Raw genomic sequence first — 24,431 nt, forward strand, 5'->3', positions numbered from 1 at the left:
AAAGTTCTGTCAGTTTGTACTCTTATTCTTCCAGGGCTGATCTCTTACCAGCCAAACGAGGAGTCCCTGACTGGAAAGGCTACCTTGAAGAAAGACAACTTGCAAATATCCGAGCCCAACACTAGATGGCAGGAGTATGCAGAACATGTGTATCTACAGCCACACATGCTACGAACATGCTATTCTTGCAGCTCTTCTTTGATCGCTCCCTCATCAACACACACTTGACACCTATGTCTGACCAAGGAAAACCTCTTGACCTAATTCTTATTTCCGAAGCAAGATCTTACGCACCTTCCACCGTTGGCTGTTTTCCTTCCGACCAAGGTGACCTACCTTTTCTTATCCATCCAACCGAGATTTCAGCACACAAGGAAACACTGTAAACATAATGTTGCATTACATGAGAAGAAAGGTCAGAAAAACAAAAATGAAATATAGAACAGCAAAGTTCATTTGGCTGCAAGCTCTGCTTTGGAGAATGTAAAACGGGTACTTTTTTTTGCTGATTTTGGCAAGAAATGGTTCCATGTTCACGTCAACCTACATTTCCAAGGTAGCGAGGAAGAGAAATGAAAGAGATTACGTGATGTAAACAAGAATTTTCAATTCTATTAAGGGCACTGAGACGAAGATTATGCATTCTCCTCTTTGCTTTATTTTGACAGCCATCAAAAACAAACAGTAAGTATAGAGTTGTAGAAGAAAAACTACTAATCCATGGGTTCCAACATAACTGCATATGTCATAGTAGAATGTCTAATATCCAATCTGCACTCCTGTAGGTGTATAAACAGTGTGAACAGTGTTAACTCAGCCTCTTCTGCTGCGAGGAAATTCTTTCTTAGGTAATGAGAGACACAGTTTCATTCTTGCTTTTGATCTGAAAAGGGAAATGAAAGTCTAAACGTCTGTACTACAACAAGGGTGAGGTGAGATGCAATCTACATTACAGTAATAACATGTACGAACTACATCATCAGCATAAACAGGTCAATAATTATTGAGTTATTGCTGGGTGGGATAATCTTTGCTTCCGTGTCCTTAATCGAATTTAAAATTATTGTTCACGAATGCTCTAAAACGTTCGATTCGATCCGGACCGCAGACTTCAGATTATGCAAGTTTAAAGCTTGTCAACCACCATAGAAAAACGGTTACTTACTGGCTTATAGTAGAATTCTTTAAACATGGAATCTGACACCCATGTGGGTAATTTCTTCCAAGTGCGTTCCCACAGCAAAGGACGTTAAAGTAATGGCTCCTTGGGCTGAATGAGCTATCCCTCTTTTGAAAGAAGCCATTTTACGCAGCATGCTAATGTAGGGCAAGACGCCAGGGCATGAGGTTGTAACACAGAGATTAATAGTGGACCAAAAGGGGAGCTTTGTAAAGGAGCTGTAATCTTTTGATACTTCTGTAGACATTGAACCACATGCAGCTTCTGGTCTCATAGATGTTTTTGAAATACCATCTGTCTGGTTGCTAATTTTGTTCTCTTGGAAATCAGGAAAGTAACGCATTTGGGGGTAAAAGATCTGCCCGCAAGATCAAGAGCTTGCACATCAGAGAGTTGTTTGCAAAAGACGAGGCACAGTAAGAGCGTCAATTTCGCAGAGAGTTGTTTTCTGGACAGAATGGAATTGTCGGGCCAGGACTGAAGGACTAAGGAAATATCCCAAAGAGAAGAATACTTTCGTTGAGCTGGAGCAGAACCTCGTACCCATCTGAGATAACTTAGAAACAAGGGAATGTTCTCCCACAGGTTTGTTGGCAACAGGAAGGTGACCCGCTTAAATAGCAGATCTGTAAGAATTGATGGTTTGGTAGGAAAGGCAATCTGAGACCAAGGAAGCCAAGAAATTGGCGATATGAATCACATATGCTACCACAGGATCCAAATTAGGTTCCAAGCACTAGCCATATCATTGTTTCCATGCGGCTTGTTAGTGTTTATAGGCCTTATTCACCAAGGGCCTCCGCACTCGTGGCGGAGGCCCCACAGTCGTTGGGGAGACACCACACTCAGAGCGGAATCTCCGCAATGAGAATTTTCATTGCAGGGATTCTGACCCAAGTGTGGAGACTCCCCAACAACTACAGGGCCTCCGCCACGAGCACACAAAACCTTTGTGAATCGGGTCCTATGTGTGGAATCTGTCCAGGCTTTGTCGATGAGGTCAAGAGCCTTTTACAAAAGTCTTGGCACTTGTCAGCATCTCGGGAAAGTCTCATTGCTACTAGCGTCAACTACTCTGTTGTAACCAAGGGATGATGACACCGAGAGGGTCCAAAAGGAGAGTTGAGAACCAAGGAAATAGGAGAGGTCAATTACAAGAAAGTGCCCGTAAAGTCGTAAATCAACTCTGAGTCCTCCAAAGAGGAGAGATCAGGATCAATTCTGCGGTCTGACGTCTGACCTGCAGGGCAACTCTCAGCAACATAGACAATGAGGGACAGGCATAATTCAGGCCAGGCCAATCCTGCAAGAAACCATCTGTTGCTAGAGCTAATGGGTCTGGCTGAACTGAAGTAGAATGGTAACTGAAACGTTAGGTGAGTTGCAAACAGGTCCATCTGGCATGGATCCCATTTTTGCATAATCGCAGAGAACAGATTTGAGTCCAATTGTGAGACTCAACTGATTCTTGAGCAGAAGCCGTCCTCTGGCTCTCAAGAACTCTACCACTTGTTTGACAAGTTTGATGAAGCACCAAGGGGCTGAAGACAACCTAAAGGGCATTGCCAAAAATTAGTAGGTAAGATTCCGCAATTGAAATTGCAAGAAGCGACGATGTGGAGGAACGTTTGGTCCATGCGGACCCTGCAGTTGCCCTCTCTTAGAAGGTCTAATAGCAAATTAATCCCTTTCATTTTGAAATGCTGATAAAGGATCCAAGTGTTGAATTCTTTGAGATTGATTACCAGGAGGAAGCCTCAACCTTTTTTATCCACGAGAAAGTAGTTGTGTAGACATCCTATGGGATGAGGATTACATGGGGCTATGACTTGCTTCTGTAGGAGAGAGGATAACTCCTGGTCTATGAAGTGAACCTTGTGAGACTGAAACTTAAGTTGGCCGGGAATAACACTCAGAACTGGAGTTACATAGATTTCCAGCAGAAAACCTTGAACTGTTTGATGAACCCATGCATCATGGTTTATGGAGCTCCAGTTTTGTAAAAAAAAAAAAAAGCGAATCCCTCCCCGTCACTCTGCATTGGAAGAATGGTGAAGACTCACCTTGGAAAGAGATATTGGTAGTTGTTACACAGAAATGTCCACAGTTGAATCGTCCTCTGGAGCCCCTTGCAAGGGAAGGAAAGGACATAAACAGCAAAAGCTAATACAGCACACCCACAAAACTATGTGTAAAGATCTAATGTAGTGAAAAGTAATGAAGACCTGTCTTCTTTAAGACTTAAGATGAACAGTTTCAAAACATCAGAAGAGAGCATTGATGTAGGTCCAAGATTCTGCGCAATAAGATGAAAGGACCACTTGATGATTGTAGAAGATGTTCTTTTATTTCAATGCAATTTCAATGTCCAAGCTCCAGCACAGCCAACACGTGTTTCGTCAGTACTCATTAGTACTATAGACTTTCTCAAGGCTGTGAACATAAACATATGCAACATCAATGAACTCATTACATAATTTGGAAAAGTTCTATTTGTTTGTCCAGCCACACAAGTACATATATTGCTCACAGAGGACTAAGAGAAAAAGTGTTAAAACACCAATGTGTGTCAGTAAAAAGAGAACAAAAGAAGGAATAAAGACCCAAAGTAAAATAATGGGGCACCAAACAGATATAGAGAAGGCCATGCAATTATGGACTCAAGTATCCCCGCAAACCGTAAAGCCAATCGTAAAGTAGAGCAGTGCAAAGAGAGAAAAAAAAAATAATGTTTTATCAAAGAGAAAAAAGGTCGCTTGGATCAAATACGGTATTACATATCTAGATTAGTGCTTAGTTATATAACACAAATGAACGCCCTAAAACCTCTAATCACACAAGTATACTATGCTAGAGAACACAAAGCAAAAGCATAATTAACGATGGTGTAAAATAACATACCTATCAGTCAGAGGTGAAGAAGGCGGAGTCCAGAATCAAATATAAACAGGATATAGCACAAAGTCAACGCAAAATAGGTTTCTATAGTCAAAATAATCTAGTAAAGAAAAAAAAAAAAAAACCAGGGCGATAAGTCATACGCTAGTCATGGGTCTGGGTATTAATGCAACCCAAAACCCCAACTTGCTCACAGCAAGTTACTCCTACCGGGTAGGACATTGAGTAATATTTTGAATTCTACTAATAATGACTAAACTAAAAATGATTCTACTCGCACCTGGCTACCAATCAAACCCAAAGGCTTCTATAAATGCTCGATGTGCAATGTGTGTCAATTTGCACAAAATAAGATCACCAGTTTCTGTTACAATACTGGCCAAACCACAATATAATGCACTTCATCAACTGCAACACGAAGTATGTTGTCTATTGCATTGTTTGTCAGTGCAAACTTATATACGTGGGTAGCACAATAAGACCACTAAAAGACCGGATCCAAGAACATATCAGAGCTATACGCAATAACAATACCAATTATCCACTAGCTGTTCATTATAATACTGAACACAAATCAACGGAATTGCTGGGTCTCAGATTCCAGGAACGATCTATCCCTATCTTAAGATCCTTAACAAACTTTCCCAGGAAGGTGGACTCCTTTGGGTAGGATTTACAAAGTCTGCTTTGGACGTAAGCCTCTGTCTTAGGGTACTGCGCCCACTTTGTGGAACGTGGATGAACAATATCTTCAGCATCAAAGGTATCCCATAGCAATGAGGTCTGAGATGAGGAAACCAAGAGGAAAGAGTGAGGATGTTCTACGCCCCTTTTCTTAGGGGCAGGTAAAACCAAGACCTAGTGTCTTCCTCATCAGAGGCCTCTGTTTCTCCATCCAGTTGCTCTAAATCTTGAATAGAGGCTATACTGTTCAGGGTCCCACCTTTGAAATCCTTCTCTGGAAGGGCGGACGTTAAAGTAAGGTAGGCTGTTTTCAGATGTTCTAAGGCGTCCATTTTGGACATTACTTTGTGTTGAGCCGGTCTCTGCCCCAGGGGGAACAGGGGCACCATGAGGAATCAAACAAGGCATCCCTTCAAAAAGGTTTGAAGCTTTCTGGCTACCGTACCTAAAGATTTAGTGATGGTTCTTTGTGTATACTTCTGCATGGCTTGGGATACAGCCTCTTTGTCAGGTAGCAAAACGAAAGCTCTAACATTTTCCTGCGTCAGATTCACAGGTAATTCAGCAGAATTTGACTGAGACATCATGTCTGAACACAATAAGAAGAATCAATTTAAGTCCCCACTAAGTTCTTGCCCTAGAGTCATACAAGCCAGACCTCACTCCTGCTGCAGGCAAATGTAAACTAATATATAGATAAATGTGGGTGCTCAAGCACTAAGAGACCAGATATTTGTCTATATATCTGTGAACAAACATAGCAAGAGGGCTGGATGAAGCACCAAATAAACACTGGGGTGGTAATTTGTACCTACAGTCTAATGCCTGCCTTCAATAAATATTACAGCCCCAGAGGCGTCCAAGAGTCAAATTATTGTTGCAGCCACTCTAATTGAAGAGCCACCTCCACCAGAGGATCTGCCCAGGAAGAGGGTTGCAGGCAGGGCTGGAGCTGAAAAGAGACCCGCTGGCGAGCGTGTGCACGCAGTCCTCTGAGAGCGCGAGGTGGTTGAAAGGGGAAGGAGCAGCGAGTAAATTTGATGCTGCTGCCTTTCTTGAGTCGACCTGTCTTCCCAAGAGTCGACCTGTCTTCCCAAGGAGTGCCACAAGGAGATTGGGGTAAACCACTGTAGCCATGCTGCCCACAGGCTCGCGTCTGCTTCAGTAATGTCCTGAACCATGCATTTGGCCCATACAGTCCTCTGTACTCTTTCTCTCCCTCTGCTTTGCACCTCAACCCTGGAATTTATCAAATAGCTGATGCATGAGCACAAAGACATGAGTATTTCTGCGTAATTTAGGTAAAATCAAGACCGCAGCAAATCTTCAAGCATGTGCCTGGCCGTGGCTGCACCATCTTGAATGATGCCATATCAACTCACTTACAAAAATGCAATGCCTCAAATGGGCCGCAACTTACAAAACCGCAATGCCTCATTCGTTCCTCGACTTACAAAAACGCAATGCCTCATTCGTTCCTCGACTTACAAAAACGCAATGCCTCATTCAGTCCTCGACTTACAAAAACGCATTGCCTCATTAAGACCTCGACATACCAAAATGTGGTGCCTCATTCAGTCCTCGATTTACAAAAACGCAATGCCTCATTCGGTCCTCGCTAGCAATGACTTGTACAACGACTCAGCTTGATTTCTCCACCACACATTCCGGTCACATATTCTTCCCGATTGGGTAATGATTTTGACTTTTCCTTCAAAAGGATATTTCTTCCCCTAGACTCCTCATATTAGAATTACCTCAAGGTGCCAGACTGGATATGTAATCTTTACAGCTGCTTTTCAGCAGTACTAGGTGGCAGCGGGGTGGCACTTGCCGCGGCTGGGGTCTCCAACTGGACTTTGACAAAGACAGGCAAGGTGTCACACTGTGCCCTGAGGTCATTTCCTTTTTTCTGTGCCCTTTAGATGTATATCTAGAAGTTCCCTCTTGTGCTGCAAGTGTTTTCACAATTTTTCCTATCTTGAGCAGCTTACCTTTAGAACGTATATGTTCGACCCCTTTCTATGCTTTTCATGTCAGCAGAGGTCGGTCTCAGATCTGCAGGACTTGTATATTGTTCTAAGGCTCCACCATGATTCGATCAAATGGAAGAAATGTGCTTTAATGGACACCAAGGCGACCAATGAAAGGACAGCCAAGCTGCTCCTTGTTAAGGCCTCGCAGGTTGAGGCTTTGCACTTCATTGACCTTCTCCAGGTAAGTGCCCCAAAAGTTGGAATTTGCAGAGGATAAATCTCCCCAATTAGCATGACCTCTTCCGCCTGAAACCTTGGGTATTCTCTTTAACCCATCCAAATGCCTGGGGTTTTTCATCACCATCACAGCCACTGTACCACTCTATCAAATTGTAAATATACAAAAGAACTCCCCTTCAGTCCTCCTTCATAGTCAAAGCAGTGATCAACTCACTGGAGGTCGGTACGATAGACGTTTGTGATGGTTGGCTGCAAGCCTCCCCCAGGATTCTTTCCAAAACCTCTCAACCAAGCTATATCGCAGCTGACACATGGCCAATGATCTGGGCCCTGTGCTGTCCCATACGACGCAAGCACATCAGTGACGTATCTGACAGCCAACCAGTTCTAAGACAAGTCTGAAGATCAAAGAGTGTAGGATATCATCTCTCCCATCCATAAACGTGGACTTCCAATAGACTTGTATGTCCTGGTTGATAAATGTTCTTTCTCTTATCCCTAGTAGTGAATTGATCCACCTTATATTCAAATTGGGGGACAGGGGGTCATTTTTGGAGCATTTTTTATTACTGTGTTGTGTTTTGTAGAATTGGTCCTATTTGTGAACTGGCAGACCTATGCTAGAGAATTATGTTCTTCTTTTCTACAGGGCACACGCCGCGGGGAAGAAGGCTGGTTTGCACTCTCAACACATGTCATGTAGGTGAAGATCTGCTAACTGCGATAAAAACAAATATGTGAAGTGACAGACGTTTCATTAATCGTAACTTTGGAATGTCGTGATGGGACTGAAGCTTTTTCTTCTATAAAGCTGCGCGGGATGCAACTGAAGAACTGTCATGGAAGGTTCTAGAGAAGTATGCTGCGACAAACGTTTGCTTATCTTCGACTCGCCGCACCTCTTGTCATGGAAATTGACATGCCGTGTGACAAGTTGTCACCAAAGCTGATGTGTGCATAGTTTGAAATGGAAAGTTACATTGATATTCCTTTGCCTAATAGTTTTTAATGAAAATCGTAAGAGCATGGAGGATGACGCGGACGTTATGAGCTATATGGTCTTTACTAAGAAATAACAGCTCTTGGTGTACTTTATCGAACTAGAAGAGCCTGAACACTGCTGTTCAAACAAACAATTAAAAGACAAACGTGGTTGCATTCGTTGTCTTGCCAAATGGGAAGGAGGTGCAGCTAGCGTAGTTGGAATCGAATTCTAAGGCTTTCCAGTCCTAGTATGACAATATCGAATTGCATGACAACTGCAACGACAAATGTGTTCCGATTCCTTAGCTGAAGTAAAATGGGTAAATGAGTGCCCACGTATTAAATCCTTGTACACACATTGCTATTCCTGTGTCAACTCGTACACACAATATTATTCAGTGATATCCTTTGCAAATCATCCCAAGACGCATCTTGTGATCCCAGCACATCCCCTGACACAAGTTATTGTTCCAAAATCAGACTCATACAGATTACCATTCCAAAACCTACTACGCGCACAGGTAACAGTTCAGAGTCTTTCCCATACATGGGACAGCATTCCATTCTTTTTTATAGATTAATATTACAAAATCATTATTTTATACAGGTTATCATTCAAGTCAATCTTTTACACAGGTTATCATTCCAAAGTCATTATTTTAAAGAGGTTACTATTCAAACTAATCCTTGTATACATTTGCCAATCAAAAAATCACCCCCAAGCATATTACCATTCCAAAACCATGCCCATGCACAGGTTTCAATTCTAAAATCACCACCCTGTACAGGTTATTGTTTAAAAAATGATGGGATGGGACAGTCCATCCCTTGCAGAGAGAAGCTTCTCTTGCTCAGTTACAGTCAACAACATTTATCGGAGTAGGTTTATTCTACCTGCTGCAGTAGTGTCAACACTGTCAAACAACTGGACTTGTTAATTTCACATGGTTGAAAGGAAGCCTTTAAATTATTGGGTCTTCCAGCATCTTTTATGGGATGATTACTCCTTGTACTGGCGTTGACACAAGCCTAGTATTATTCTTCAGTACAGAATAAGTCACAATTTTTAATGCATTCTCGAGCCTCAGTTTTATACTTGGGATGTATCCAACCACAAAGAGCCATTGGTTTGATTACATAAATGAGCAGGGGCTACTGAACGTCGCAAAAGACCACATTTATCACCTCCATAACTTCTGTGCTTTGAAGACCTCCATTTCCTTAGCCACTTTAAGTCCAAAAACCTATTCACACTTTGGACCTGATGTTTTACTTTAGCACAATGAATAGTTCTAACAGGGAACAGGACACTGTCTTTAGTGACCACTGTTTGTTTATCTAGGATAAACTCATTTTTAAATGTATCTGGTTATTTTTCTTTTTGGAACTTATTTATATTGCACTTTTAGCACTTAGGAGGTTGAAGTATATGTGTGTAGCAATGCTGTGTTAACTTGACTACTTCAGTGTATCCTTAATAAAGTGCTAGTATTTTATTATAATATATGGTCATTTATTTTCATACCATTTCATGTTGTTTGCCCCTCTTTTTCTAGGTGGCTCCAAAGTTGAGCATGCAGGCTGACTCTTTCAGCTATCACTTGTTTGCCTTAACAATTTGTTTTGCAACCCAGTGAAAGCACATTTGTGGAGCTTGGCCACAGGAGGATGGGCACTTTCCCTTGAAACCATGTGAAGCGATATTTTCTTGAAATAGTTGTGACTTTTCTGTTTCTAACCTGGCAACATTGATGTGGGACCCAATGGGGCACAGATCAGAGTACTTTTTGAGACACTCTCTTACTTACCAGCAAGCTCAAGCACAAGTGGAAATGAGACAATGGAGAAAGAACCATTTATGTGGTCAGAACAGTTGTAAGAAATAATTTAAGACAAGTTCCAACGTCCCCTAGGGCAAACCAGGACTTCCTCTGCAAGGCTAAAACCCCTGGGATTATCTGTTGTCCGTCCTGCCAGATCTGTAGGAGCATCCTTAACAGAAGAGAAAATGCAAACCGTGGACACTGGACCAAGGGGAGACAGGAGTTCCACCACTGCGTAGGAATTACAGCAAACAACCTCCTACCTCTCCCCAGCCGCCCATATAGCACTTAGCAACCCAATTACCTGGTAGAATCAGAATAGAATGACCCTCAATAGGAGTCACAAAGTGCAGAAGAGCTGTAGAAAAGTAGGATCTGCTTTCATGGTTACCCTCACTTTTTGTCTGGAGGTATGCTGTTTCTGACTAGTCTGACTGGGATCCTGCTAATAAGGACCCCAGTCTCTGTGCTTTCTTCCCTAAATTGGTATGGTAAGTACTTGGGTACATCCCAGGTTGGACACTGGTGTACCCTTATCAGTCCCTAGTATATGTTACTAAGGTACACGGGGCATAGATACACCAGGGGTCCCCCGCGGACCGAGGCATGCATTATGCCACCCATGAGGGACCACTCAAACTGTAACTACAAGCCTGCCATTGAAAGCTATGTAAGCTGGTGCTAGCACCATTTACAAAATATATAGGTTTCCCTATATATAATTGTAATTGTAAAAATATTTGTTAAGCGCGGTTGCTGCCCGTAGGCGTCCAAGCGCTGAGTTGAAGCAGAGAGGTGACGGGAAGAGGAGTTAGGGAACATAGGATTTGGCAAACAGTAGTGTCTTTAAGCTTTTCCGGAATGAGAGCAGGTTTGGGTTGGACCGGAGTGAGAGGGGGAGAGCATTCCAGAGCCTGGCGGTATTCAAAGAGAACAGCCTACCCCCAGACCTGGCTCGCTTCACTCTGGGAACAACAGCAAGGAAAGCCTCCGTCGACCGAAGGTTCCTGTTAGGGTGGTAGGGGATGACAAGGTCGTTGTTAATGGCTGGGCCCGTTTTCCAGAAGGCGCGGTGCGCCATGCACAGCGCCTTGAAAGCCACTCTCTGCCTCACTGGTAACCAGTGGAGACTTTTTAGAGCAGGTCTGGCTGACTGGGTGCGCAGGATCTGTAACAGGGTACGTGCTGCACAGTTTTGTACAACCTGCAGTTTCCGGAGGGTCATCTCAGGTGCCCCACGTATAGGGCATTGTTCGAGTCCAGGCGAGACTGGATGAGACCTTGTACCGCCACCTTTTTGGCCTCTAGAGGAAGTAGCGGGAGGACCTTCCTCAGGATTCTGAGTAGGCCAAAGCATGTGGCGGACAGTTTAGTGGCCTGGGTGGAGAAGGAGAGTTTGTTGTCCAGCCACACTCCCAGGCTCTTAACACTCTCCTTAGGGGTGGGGGGAGGGCCCAGTGCACAGGGCCACAAGGAGGTGAAAGGCACAGGAGAGGCTGGGCCTAGGAGCATGAGCTCCGTCTTTTCTCCGTTTAGCTTTAGAGAGGAGTTGGTCATCCATCCCTTGACGTCCTCTAAGCATTTTAGCAGATCTGCTGGGGATTGCCTGTTGTTCTCAGTGGCCAGCGAGACCACAAGCTGGGTGTCGTCGGGGTACGACACGATTTTAATGCCGTACGGTTCGACAACACCCGCCAGCGGCCTCATGTACACGTTGAACAATACAGGGCTCAGGGAGGAGCCCTGCGGTACTCCGCAGCTCAGAGGTTTGCTAGAGGACACTGTCTCTCCGTCGAAGATCTGAAAAGATCTCTCATACAGAAAGGAGTCAAACCACCTTAATGCGTCACCTGAGACTCCGATGTCATAGAGACGGTCCAGCAAGGTGGTATAGCTGACCGTATCGAAGGCGGCACTTAGATCAAGGAGGATCACTGCCACTGATCCTCCCTGGTCCAGTACCCTTCGAGTTTCTTCGGTGACCGCTAATAAGGCGGTTTCCGTGCCATGCTTCGGTCTGAAGCCTGTCTGGGATGTGTGTAATAGAGAGTGGTCCTCTAGGAACTGGACCAGCTGCGCGTTTATATACTTCTCTAACACCTTGCTAGGCCAAGGGAGAAGTGAGATGGGGCGGTAGCTGGAGTGGTCATCTGGGTCTAGGCTGGGTTTCTTCAACAGCGCCCGCACCATGGCTTGCTTCCAAGCTGTGGGGACAGAGCATGCGGATATGGACGTGTTTAGAAGTTCCAGGATTACAGGCAGGGTGGCTTTGCTTGCCTGCATCAGGACTTCTGGAGGAGCAGGATCACAAGGAGAGCCCGACTTGACTTGTCGTGCCACTTTGCTTAAGGTGTCGAGGTCCAAAGGAGGGAAGGGCTCGAGGGAAGGCTGTTCTGGGTGAAGAGGCGGTCTAGGGGGGAGTGGATTAATCATATCCGGGGTTGTGGCTGCTGTTGGGAAGGTAGAGTAAATTTTTAAAACTTTATTGTGAAAGAAATCCGCAAGCTCATTGCATTGGTCCTGGGTTTTGTTAGGAGGGGGTGCCGTGTTGGCACTGGTACATTGCTTTATTATATGGGAAATTTCCTTAGGCTTTGATTTCGCTTCTAGTATTTTCTCAGAGTAGTGGGTTGCCTGGGCCGTTCTGATCCCTTCTCTGTAGGCTTTGATCGCCTCTTTGTAGGAAGCCTTTTTATCTGGGAGAAAGTCTAAACGCCAGGCTCTCTCTCGTTGCCTGCAAAGGCGTTTTAGCTCCCTTAGAGAGTCGGAGAACCAGGGGGCTGATTTCTGTAATCTCTTCAAGGAGGATCTGCGAAGCGGGAGGATCGAATCTAGCGAGTGAGTGATCCAACCTACATAGTTGCCGTTTGCCACATTGGGGTCTAGGCAGGGTGGCGGGCGGGTGGAGTCCAGGTTATGCAGCCAGGGCTCCAATGGGAGCTTTGTCCAGTTCCTCCTAGTGGTGACTTGGGGAGGTAGCTGGGGGGTTTTGTGTGTAACCCAGGTAAGCGGGACCAAAAAATGGTCTGACCATGGAAGGGGGATGGGTTGATCAACAGTTAGATCCAGGCAGTTACTAAATATAGGGTCAAGTAAATTGCCTTTTTCATGGGTCGGGGCTGATACCAGTTGGGACAATAGAAGAGCTTCCAGATCATCTAGTAACTCCTGAGCAATGTGGTCTGAGGGGGAATTGAAATGGAGATTAAGGTCCCCTAGGACCGTGTGGTTGGCAGAAGATAGAATTCTTTCCGCTATGATTTCTGGAAGAGACCTATGGAACACTTTTACAGGCTCAGGGGGGCGGTAGATCAGGGTGCCGGAAAAAGAGCTATTTGCGTTGAACTCTATGCAGAATGCTACACTCTCGCACTCAGGGATAGTTTCTGCTGTAGTACGGCATCGGTACTGGTTTTTCAATATGATCGCCAGACCTCCGCCTCTCCCTACCGGTCTATCCAGTCTAAGGATATAGTAACCTACGGGTAAGGCTAGAACCACGTCTGGCTCAGAGTGAGCAGTGAGCCATGTTTCTGTCAGGAAAACCGCGTCTGGCTTTTTCTCCTCGAGCAGCATGGCAATCTGTGTGCTATGTTTTGGTGAAGAGCGGCAGTTTAGCGCATACATGCGGTAAGTTTGTGCCGAGGCCGACGGGGATTTGCGGAAGGAATGTTTGCACCCCGAACAGCGGGCGGGAAGCTCTGTGGGAGCATAGATATGGGTGCACTGGGGAGCGGCAGTCCTACCTATGCTGTATATGGCCGCCGAGCTGTAGGTCCTGCTCTGGGTAGGGTGGGAGCCAGGGTTTGTGGCCCCGGGCCCCGGCTGGTCGCGGACGGGCGCAGACGGGCTTGCCTTTGGCGCGCCTTCGGCGCCCTGCCGGCGCGCCCGCTGCGCCCGTCCGCTGCGCCTCCGGAACCAGCACATCCTTCAATGACGGAAATAGGGGGGTGTGGCCTGTTCCAATGGGCGTGGCCCTGGTGTCCCGGTGATTCACCTGCGACCCGCTGCAGCACCTGACTCGGCTGCGCGGGGAGGGAGTCACGTGGGGAGCCAAGAGATCGACTCTAGTTGTTATTTAAAAACACAGTATCACAGTCTTTAAAAAACACAGTATCACAATTACAATTTTAAAAGTAGTCTTTAAAAAAGTTCTGCTCTCGGCTTTCCGCCTCAAGAGCTCTGCTTACAACAAGCGCAAGCGAGGAATGGCGCGCTTTTGTAGTAAAGGGGGGCGTGGCCTGTTCCAATGGGCGTGGCCCTGGTGTCCCGGTGATTCACCTGCGACCCGCTGCAGCACCTGACTCGGCTGCGCGGGGAGGGAGTCACGTGGGGAGCCAAGAGATCGACTCTAGTTGTTATTTAAAAACACAGTATCACAGTTTTTAAAAAACACAGTATCACAATTACAATTTTAAAAGTAGTCTTTAAAAAAGTTCTGCTCTCGGCTTTCCGCCTCAAGAGCTCTGCTTACAACAAGCGCAAGCGAGGAATGGCGCGCTTTTGTAGTAAAGGGGGGCGTGGCCTGTTCCAATGGGCGTGGCCCTGGTGTCCCGGTGATTCACCTGCGACCCGCACTTAAAACCTATAGGTCACCCCTAAAGCAGGCCTTTCAATCCTGAAGGCAGAGTGCTGGGTTCTAAGTGTTGGCTGCCCCTGCATGAGTAGGAGACCCCTACAGCCTTCGGAGTCAATTCTCCCGGGCTGTAAGTGCACCAGCCATTATGATACATAGAGTGGCCATGCGTCATTACACGATGACCATCTCTAAACTGGCTGTAACGAACCCTGTCATGTTTGTTATCAAACATGTTGGAATCATACCTCCACTCTGTAAACGGTGTGGGAGGTATGATTCCATGCACTGTAAAGCTCCTCCAGGAGGCCCTCCGTGCTCCCGGTAACAGTCTTCTAGACCTGGACAGCACTACATGGCTGCTACCGACCAGAGACGCAATTCTGCCCTCCTGCTGCTGAGCCAAGCTCGATCAGGGGACGGCAGAACATTAGGTATCCTGTCACAGGGAGGTGTTGACTACCTCCCAGACAGGGTTTGGTGTATTGGGGACTGGTGGGAGCGCTTGCCATCGCCACTCAGTCTGTTTGAAGGGCACATTTGGTGCCCTCCTTGCATAGTCCAGTTCAAACCAGCTCAGGGAGCCGCTGGCTCCTGCTCTGACGTTAAACTGGACAAAGGACATGGGAGTATCCTCGACACTGCCTGACCCCTCCCCTGGGAGGGAACCCTGAATCTTCCCAACCCTTTCCTTAGGGTACTTAAGGGCTTACCTGAGGGTGGGTCCCTAGATTCGTCATGGGACGAGATTCATTTCAAGGCACCACTTCTTCGACTGTCAGGGCACTCTGGACTTTCTTCTGGTCATCAAGGCTGCAACTGGTCTCGCCGCCGTGCCTGTCTGCTGCAGTGTCATGCCTCTGCTCCATGCAGGAACCTTCCAAGGCCTGTGGGCATCCAAGACAACGGAAGGAATCTCCCTTGAAGTGAAGGAGTCACTTTCCTGCATCTGCAGGCACCGCAACTAAGCTGACTGGTCTGCTGATCCTGGGCTCCCACAGAGTCCAAAAGGCTCAGCAACACAGGTGGTGGTTCTTCACATCCCTCGAGGCCCTCCCTGTCCTCTCACCGGGTTTGAGGCCTGTATCCCTTGTCGGAGCCGCAGGAACCAAACCCCTGTGCACTGCATTGTCTTGCAATTATAAAGGCTTGTTGGCTTCCTTCTACCAAGATCTTTAGGCACCAAGTAGCCCAAAACCTAAAGCATCTCCTATGACCAAGACCTTCGTCCTCACCTCATTACTTGCACCGTGGGCCTGCATCTTTGAGCTGCTTGAGGTCCCTTCGCGACTCCAGTGCCTCCGGCCTATGGGTCCTCTTGAGGGTCATCTTTGAATTCTGTGGGCTCCCCTGATTGCTCGGGGCCTGCCCTGGCTTCCCTGCTTGTGGTGGGTCACCTGGACCCTGCTGGTCCCGACACTGCACCTTCTTCGCGTTCCACGTTGTTTGTAGTTGCCAAGGCTTGTTGGTGCTCCCGACGGACAACAACCCCTCACCTCTCGACACCCGACGTTGAACAGTTTGTGAATGGCTCCTGGTCTTCCACAGCGTCGCCTGGTCCTTACAGCTGCAGCTTCAAGGTCACCGCCATCTCTCCTGGTCACTCCTGAGTGGCCTAGTCCCCTCTGCTTGCAGGTACTTCTCAACTTGAATCCACCTTTGGGTTCCACCGGACACTTTCACGTTTTTCAGCAGCTACCTCTTCCTGAAGTCCTCCATTGAGTTTGACGGCTGTTTCTGACGCCACTTCACACCTATGCACCCGGCTTCCCTGGTGTAGGTGTCCTGGTTCCTAAGGTATCCACGGGTGGGGTGGCTCTCTAACCTTTCCTCCACTGGGTTTCTTCAGGATCCACTGGGAAGGGTCCTGCTTTAAAATTGCAACCGTGACTTACCTATTGACTTGTATTGAGCCCGCTGTCGTGTTCCCACACTGCACACGGCCTCCGTGGGGTTCCTGGTTACTTACCTCGGGTGGTTCATTGGGGCCCCAGCACTTCTACGTCTTCTGGGTATAGTCTTGACTCGAGTCGTGGTTCACATACCACTATTTTAGCATATGGTTTTGTCTTCCCCTGGTGACCACTGTGTATTCGTGCTACTTACCCGTTTCTATTGAAAAGTATTGTGTGTATTGTGTATATCTCCGGTTAGGAAATATCTGTATGTGTTAGCGAGTGTCTTATAATAAATATTTTTATAAATACACTGTGTGGTTCTTTCTCACTTAATCTATACCAATAAGATTGTTCTGGTAAAACAAGCTGCTTTACACTCCTTCTGGACTAAGCCTGAAGGCTGCTTTCCACAGCTACCACTTAGAGAGCTTTCTAAGGTTGTCTAAAACCACTAAAATCACAATAAGGGATGTCTGGATTGGTACAATTACATAAGTGAACACCGTATACCAAGCCAGCTTCTCAAAAGATCCCTTAAGGTGGTTAAGAGTTCCCTACAGTGCCAAAAGTGATCAGCCTTTCTTCTCTTTGAGACCAGATACCCTCCAAGAGGCTCCCGTCAAGGTTTTCCCCCTGCCCCACCCCCCTTTAGCTGGCATCAGGTTAAGATCAAGCAAGATTAGTGGTATTGGAGGGGCCAGGTTCACACTCCTGGAGCGATCCCCTTGCAGTAGCCACCACAAATAGTCTGACTGATGGGCTTACATAAAGGGATCAGAGCTTTGAAATCCATGGACTGCTAAAGAAGAGTATGACAAACCAAACTCACTGAAGAACCAAAACAATTGAAGTAGCCATGTCCCTTTAAACCAGTAACTTTTGGTGAGCCAGTAGAGAAGAACATCATGGTAAAGTGCGGAGGAGGGTCTGCAACATTGGGATCCGATGAGGAGTAAGGAAATCCATGCCTCAAGTTGAGTTTTACTGGCCACGATGAACTTTAAACCTGGCTAGACATGAGCTGGGACTTGCCTAATATCAAGAGACAACCATGATTCTGGAAAAGGTAACAAACACAAAGAGGGTCCTGACCAATGTTCCCTCTAATTTTTTTCCGCTGTGTGCGGCAGTGTAAGGTCTCTGTGCACTGCAGCCCAGGCTATGTGTGCCGGAAATCAGACCGCGCATGTGGGTGCAGCGCCAAATACCACTCCAAATTTTTGCTTAAAGTGAAAGGACGGTGCATTTCCACACCTGTAGCACCACATGAAGGGTCTAAAGGCAGGTGTTCAATTTAGATACACACGCCATGACATGAATTGGTTACACAGGCAAGTACACTTCGGGTTTAGAAAAGCACAGGACTCCAACAGTGGTACTCTGCAACGCACTCCCTTATAGGATTGATTATCCACTACTCCTGTCCAGTGCACCTTATCTCACAGCTGACCTTGGGCCCCAGCCCCATATCCGGCACCATCGGGCTCCACTTTCATTTTTCCCTGTAAAAACATTAGTAAAATCACCTTCAAACTTAAAACATTGAATATAGCGGTAAATATAATTAGCCACGCACTTTAAAGTATGTTGCACAGTAGCCCTTATGACCCGACTGCTAATTAAATAAACAAAAACAGAAAGGCCATGACAGGGCCGGCTTCAGCGCTGATGCGAAAGTCTTTTTTTGGCGCCGCACCAATAACCTTTTTCTCCGTAAATAACCTTTACTACCACCTTCCAACAGTGCCCATCATCCCTCCATGACCCCCCTATTGACCTCCTCCTCGGATTTCCTCACTGCCACCCTCCACTAGTGCCCATCATCTCCCCATAGCCCCTCCCCCTCATGACCTCCTGCTCGGATTCCCTCACTGCCACCCTCCACCTGTGCCCCTCATCTCTCTGTAGCCCATCCCCCTCATGATCTCCTCCTCAGACTCCCTCACTGCCACCCTCCAGCAGTGCCCTCATCTCTCCCTAGCTCCCCCCTCCACCCCACCCCATGACCTCTTCCTCGGATTCCCTCACTGCCACCCTCCAACAGTGCCCCTCATCTTTACGTAGCCCCTCTCTCATATGCATTTCATTTGTTGTACAGCGCTACTCATATCAGTGTAGTGTGTGTCAGTACTTTACACCACGCGCACATTATAGAGACCATGAATCATACAAGTGTGTAAATCAGTATACAGGGAATGTCACATAAGCCAATGAGGATTACAAGGTGTAGGAATCACATGTCACACATACTGGTGGGCCGCATATTTTAAGAGGGTTTGGTCTGGCGAAACAACCTCAGGATTTAAAGAGTATTCCATGGGGGTCAGCTTTACTGATAAAAATGTAGATCTGCCCAAACATACTCATTTTAGCAACATTAGAATAATGAAAGACTGGGGAAGTTCTAACTACAGCACAAAAAAAGAAAGCGAATCTAACTATACCATTTATGTTTGTATGCAGCTCTTTGATGACAGTTCATTGGTCACTGTCCTATGTTAGGATTGTAATTTCTGAACTGCAAGTAGCACAAGGATCTCTGTGACAAAGGCAGTAACCCACTGAGCTGCCACATAAAATACAGTTCATAAGCATTTAAAAACTACTAACAGACAAATGATTGCTCAAGCTGGATCATTAATTCCCAGCGTTATCTGGGCATTTTGTATTGTCTTATTGTTGTCCTGCAGTGGCCATGATAATGATAAAAACTGTTTAAATGAAGGACACACTAAGTATGTGTGCTGCTGGGCCTGTGCATATTTTAAAAAGAAAAACAAATAGTAACACATTCTCTTACCTTCTCAATTAGTCAAACTTAGTGTCACAGCGTGATGTGATAAGCAGCTGCAGGGTTCAGGAAAGGTGAATAGGAATAAACAAACTTATTTTCTCCGGGCGCTGCACAGAAAAAGAAATATCCACGCAGCAGAACATTGTCGCCTTTGCCATGTGGAGCAGAACATTGTCGCCTTTGCCATGTGGAGCAGAACATAGTCGCCTTTGCCATGTGGAGATGAAGGGGTGAAAAAATAAACAAAGCCTCGTTAACATGTAAATGGTCTTTTAAAGACCTGTGAAGTACTCGGGTGCGGCGGCGATATGCGCGCCCGGGAAGCTGTCTCAGCCCGGCGCGCACACACGAACGGGGGCGGGAGGTTTGAAGCACTTTGAGCCCCATGGCGTTGCGCGCCTGCCTTCAAGCCCTCGCTGCGAGGGCCAAGGCTCCTGTTTGGGTGGGCCTGGCCCACCCGACCCACCCGCTAGAACCGGGGCCTGCTTTGAGATAGTATTCTTGTTAATTGCAGTGCACACCTGCGCTGCAATTAACAAGAATACTATCTGAGAGGCCCACATTCAGCCCCGCAGGTGCCCATTATTAGCTAAAGAACTGCAGGGTCAAATACGACGTGTGCTTTCAGACGATTCTGAAAGCACACGTGTATGACTCTGCATTCCTTTTGCTGATAGTGTGGGGCTGAATGTGGGCCTTTGAGATAGCATTCTTGTTAATTGCAGCACCTGTGTGCACTGCATTTAGCATGAAAACTATTTCAAAGGCCCACATTCAGCCCTGCAGATGCCAACTATTAGCTCAGGAATGTGGTAGTTGTAGGAGAGTAGGGTCTGCTATCCTATGGTCACCCCAAATTTTTGTTTTTGCTTCACTGGTTTTTGACATATTGAGGCTGTGGGCCTGCTAATCAGACCCCCAGCCTGCTGTTCTCTTTAACTAAATTGACACTATGCACCCTAGGTGCATAACCAATTGGAATTGGATCACCCTGTGAGCCCCTGTACCAGTGTACACTAGGTACCCAGGGCATTGGTGTATCTAAGGCCTACCAGGGGCTGAAGCATGTATTATGCCACCCCTGGCCTGGCCTAACAAATTTGACACAACTGGCTGATCACTCAGCTGGGGTAAGTTGGTGTAACCACCTCTTACTTAGGTGTAGTATACCAATACCTAACCTTAAATGGGACACATGTTAACCTATAAGTCACTCCTATGGTAGGCCTTAACAATCCTGAAGGCAGAGTGCTTGGTTCCATGTGAGATGGTGCTCTGGCATGAGCTGAGCCTGTCTGCAGTGGTCGGAACAACTTCCTTCTACCGTTTCCAGATATCGCCATACCATATACTCTTAAGTGCATTATGAACCTCGCGGTTAAATGTTAACTTTGGTTTGGCTTTATCAAAACATGTCGAGTAAGGTGTCATACGAATTGGAATACTAACCCCTCGCCAATTCTGGCGACGGGGTTAGCATTCCACCCTTCTAGAGGGACACGACATGTACAGTACCTGAAACCCGGGTAAAATCAGACATAGCCTCAGCTCCATAAAATGGACGCTGCCACCACCGACACAAGTCTGCCCTCCTGCTGCTGGGAGTCCTTCCAGCTTGGGAGACGTGGACAAAGGGTTTCCTGCCAGGGGAGGTGCGTGCACCACCCCAGACAGGATTTTGTGTATTGGTCAGGTAGGGCTTGAATGGAATCAGACATGCCTGAGGCTCACAAGGAGCCTCGGTGCATGTGCCAGTTCAAACCGGTCCTGGGGCACACCAGCCCCGTACCTGGGGCGAGCTGGACAAAGGATTGGGGGTGTAACCACTCCCCTTCCTGGTCCCACCCTTAGGGAGGGACCTAGCAGGTAGTCCGGCCCCTAGAATCCGCTTAAAGGTAGGAGCTGTGTCCTAAGACTTCAGACATCCTGGAATCAACTTAACTACAAGAAGAAGACGGGAACTTCGACGCTCTGCGGCACAGAGGACAGAAGGAAATCTCCCCTATGGTCAGGGAGTGTCGTGGTCAGGTATATAACGAGTGCCACTAACCTGACAGCCGGATACAGCAGGAACGATGCTAGGTAATCTCCTCCCCTAAGAAGTGACACCTGCGCGCAGTGTATATATGCGGCACAGATAACACCCCTACCGGGGAAGGCAAAAAGGGACAAAGGAAACAAAAACAGAGTTCTCGCCTGTACTGCGGACCCACTTGGCAAGAAGGATGAGGTCTTACTTCAGCTTCTACCTCTATGCCCTGCAATGAGAACACAACACACATTCATCAGGGTTCACGGTCATGCACTTCCCCAACCCCCTCCCAACTCCACAGACTGTCACTTACAATTTGCACCAGCAAGGAGGCAGTCGTAGCAACAGGCGAGTTCTATAACCAAATAACAGAACACATGGACTTGATTTATAAAGCAGTCTCGAATATGTAAGTAACTGGATACTTATCCGTTCGACGCCAAACCGGCAAGTTATGCACCAACGTCGTTCGTCTTCAAGCTGAAATCCGGCGCTATCATAAGCGCACCATGTGAATAGCTTTCCACTCCTAGACCAATGTTAACGGCACTCTGGCAAGGGGGGAAGCTGACGGCACACAGGGAGGCGTGCTGGGGAGGAGCGCGACTCCGCTGCTGTGTCGCGTTATGATAGCTATCCGGCAGAAAACAGTGGTCCTTAGCAGTGCAGTCCTCCCCGGGGCAGGGAGCCACTGGTAGTTCCGGAAAGAATGAAGCGCGGGGAAAAGGCGCGTCACAATCTGAATGATACGCCCAGCCTACTTCCGCAACTGGGAGGGGGGAAGGTAGCGGAGTAGTGGGTGGAGCAGGGAGAATGCGCAGCGCTCTCCTTCTGTTCAAAGAGCCTGCAGCGGTTCCCGTTGGGAAAGTGAGCGTCTCGCTGGTCACTTTCGGGGAAAGGTTGAGCGAAAATATACTTCTTTCCAGGTAAGGTTTGACTGCTGTGGCAGGGTGCGGGTGTCGCGGTGTTTTCCGCGCTGAGGGGAATACTCGGTTCTCTCCTTCGGGTGGCTAGAAACTTGGTGCTGGTGTCGCGGTGCTTCCGCGCTGCAGGGAATACTCGGTTCTTTCCTTCGGGTGGCTTAGAAGCAGGCAGCTTAACTCGGAGTAGGAAATACGTGACTTCTCGGCAGGAATCAGGAACTTGAGTGTCAAGCACCGCTTCACGTGGGGGCGGGGCTTATATAATGAAGGCAGTCTTCCCCAGTGCACCTTGGGAATTGTAGTTTACCGGCCCCTCTGTCATACACATTCATGCCATACCTGCTCTACGGCGCCCCCTCTGCTGGGCCATGACAGGGAGTGACCATCTTGCTAACGCAAGCACCAACCAGCTACTCGACGTCTGCTTTGCCGCTGCCTCCCGCCGGAGCCCGAGCCCAGAGCCCGACAAGACCTGGACCTCCAGACCTCTCACAGCCCGATCCACAGTCCCTGCAAAGAAGGAACCCGTGGAGGCACCGAGACACGTGGAGCCAGCCATCTTGAAAGACCGACGACAAGCTGCAAGCGCGACAACAGAGGCTCCCTCCAAGTTGTGCTTTGGGTCCTGAGAAGCCCAACACCCGAGCAGCATCTGCACCAAAGGTGAGCCCTCCAGCATCTCCACGATCTGCGTGGGGCCCCTCTGCACTTTGCATCTCAACGCGCCTGCCCGGTCCCTGGCCCATTGGCTAGTGGCCATTTTGGCGACGAACTTTGAAATCTACGACGCTGGTCTGGTTGCTCCAGACTGGCCCCAGCTGCTCTCCAAAGGAGCAGCCCCTCTGACCTTGCTGGTCAGAACAATCGGCTTTCTTTACTTTCCACGACTCCTGCCTTTGCCAAGGCTTGTTTGCTTCTTTCGAGTCGCCGACACCGCCGACAGCGAGAGCCTGCGTGGGACAGCTCGTGAACCGACTCCTGGACGTCGTCGACCTTCAGGGACCACGTGGCTGCAGAGACAAGCTACACCTCATCACCTGTTTGCACCCGACATCGCCTGGTACCTACCTGGTGCCACGCCGGTCACTGGCTAGTGACTGTGAACACTGTCCCCTCTGCTTTCAGGTCTTCTACAACTCCGATCCACTCTTGGATCCACCGCATCTCTTCTGGACCGACCGCCTGCAGCATCTTTGTCATCAGGCTCCATTGAATCGATAGACGAAACCCGACGCACTTCGAGACCTATGCACCCGCTTCCTGTGGGTGAGGTAAAGCTGGTACTCCGGTGCCCAAGTGTAGAGAATCATCTCTAGTGTCTGTGTGTTAAGTCTTGAGTTCGTAGTCCGCCCAGAAGACCCTTTCTGCAGTAACTTTTAAACTTTTACGCACCCATTGTAAACCTATGGGAGCCTGCGTGTAACTTTCCTCACTGCACACGCGACCCGTGGACCTCCTGGTCACTAACTGAAGTTAGCTCCTTGTAGGCCCAGCGATTCTAGAGGCCCTAGGCCTTTTCCCTTTCCTGTTCGTGGTACTTATACCACTATTTTAGTATATGGTTTGAGTGGCCACCAGGGCCCATCCATATAAAGTGCAACTTCTGTATATTGTAATACTTTCTTGTTTAATGATTTGTGCTCCTGTGCTCATAAAGAGTCTAGGGGATGCTTTGAGAAATAAATACATATATATTTTGAATATATATCTGTGTGGTGTCCTTTCATTGGTATAAAAGGGGGTTACATATGGTAAAACAGCCTGCTTAACACGCTTTAACGAGTTTAGCCTCAAAGACTGCTTAGCCTACGCTACCACTAGGGCAGCTAGTCCGAAAAGGTTGACTTACAACCACACCATAAGGGTTGCTTGGCATGGTACAAGGTGGTCACTTTAATTAGTGAACATCATATTCCAGGCCAACTTCTCACATTGGTGAGCAGCGGTTGGATTTGAGCTTGCTGTGTTTTACCTCTGTAATCTCTTTGTTACCAATTGAAAGATCATACAGGTACCTTTAGGTACATATAAAACAAGATTAGATATACTTAAGTTCTACTGAACTTAGTTGTTGTAGAGCAAAGGGAGTAGCACACCCTGACTACAACTACTAGATAGGTTTAGTAGGAAAACCCAAGTGTTGGTAGTTGCAACACATCCACCCACACTTAAGAGCAATAACTGGGGCAGAGGGGTCCAATGTACCCATCTCTGTCGAGAGTGACCCCCAGAGGGCACCTTCCATCTTTGCTACCCTAAACCAAAATGAGCTCAGGCAGTTGGCAAATATCAGGGACCCAGCCCCTGATACCAATGCGAAGAACCTGGGAGTAAGATGGGACGTGAATCTCTCTTTTTCTTCGCACGTTCAGCAGGTTACTACTGGATGTTTTCACAAACTCAAGAACCTCCGGAAATTTCTG

The 24,431-nt window shown here is 47.4% G+C and overlaps 1 protein-coding gene across 3 annotated transcripts in view; it reads left to right on the forward strand.

The window, feature by feature from the left end:
• SPICE1 (spindle and centriole associated protein 1) overlaps nucleotides 1-9,464 on the forward strand; it is a 613,595-nt gene extending 604,131 nt beyond the window's left edge. For all 3 annotated transcript variants that reach the window (XM_085621094.1, XM_085621096.1, XM_085621095.1), the window contains one exon: nucleotides 7,628-9,464. In XM_085621094.1, the coding sequence (XP_085477220.1) occupies nucleotides 7,628-7,681 (54 nt within the window). In that variant the 3' untranslated portion in view covers nucleotides 7,682-9,464. The remainder of the gene's footprint in view (nucleotides 1-7,627) is intronic.
• The last annotated feature ends 14,967 nt before the right edge of the window (nucleotides 9,465-24,431 follow it).

This window comes from Triturus cristatus, chromosome 8, assembly GCF_964204655.1.
Source record: "Triturus cristatus chromosome 8, aTriCri1.1, whole genome shotgun sequence".
NCBI lineage: Eukaryota > Metazoa > Chordata > Amphibia > Caudata > Salamandridae > Triturus > Triturus cristatus.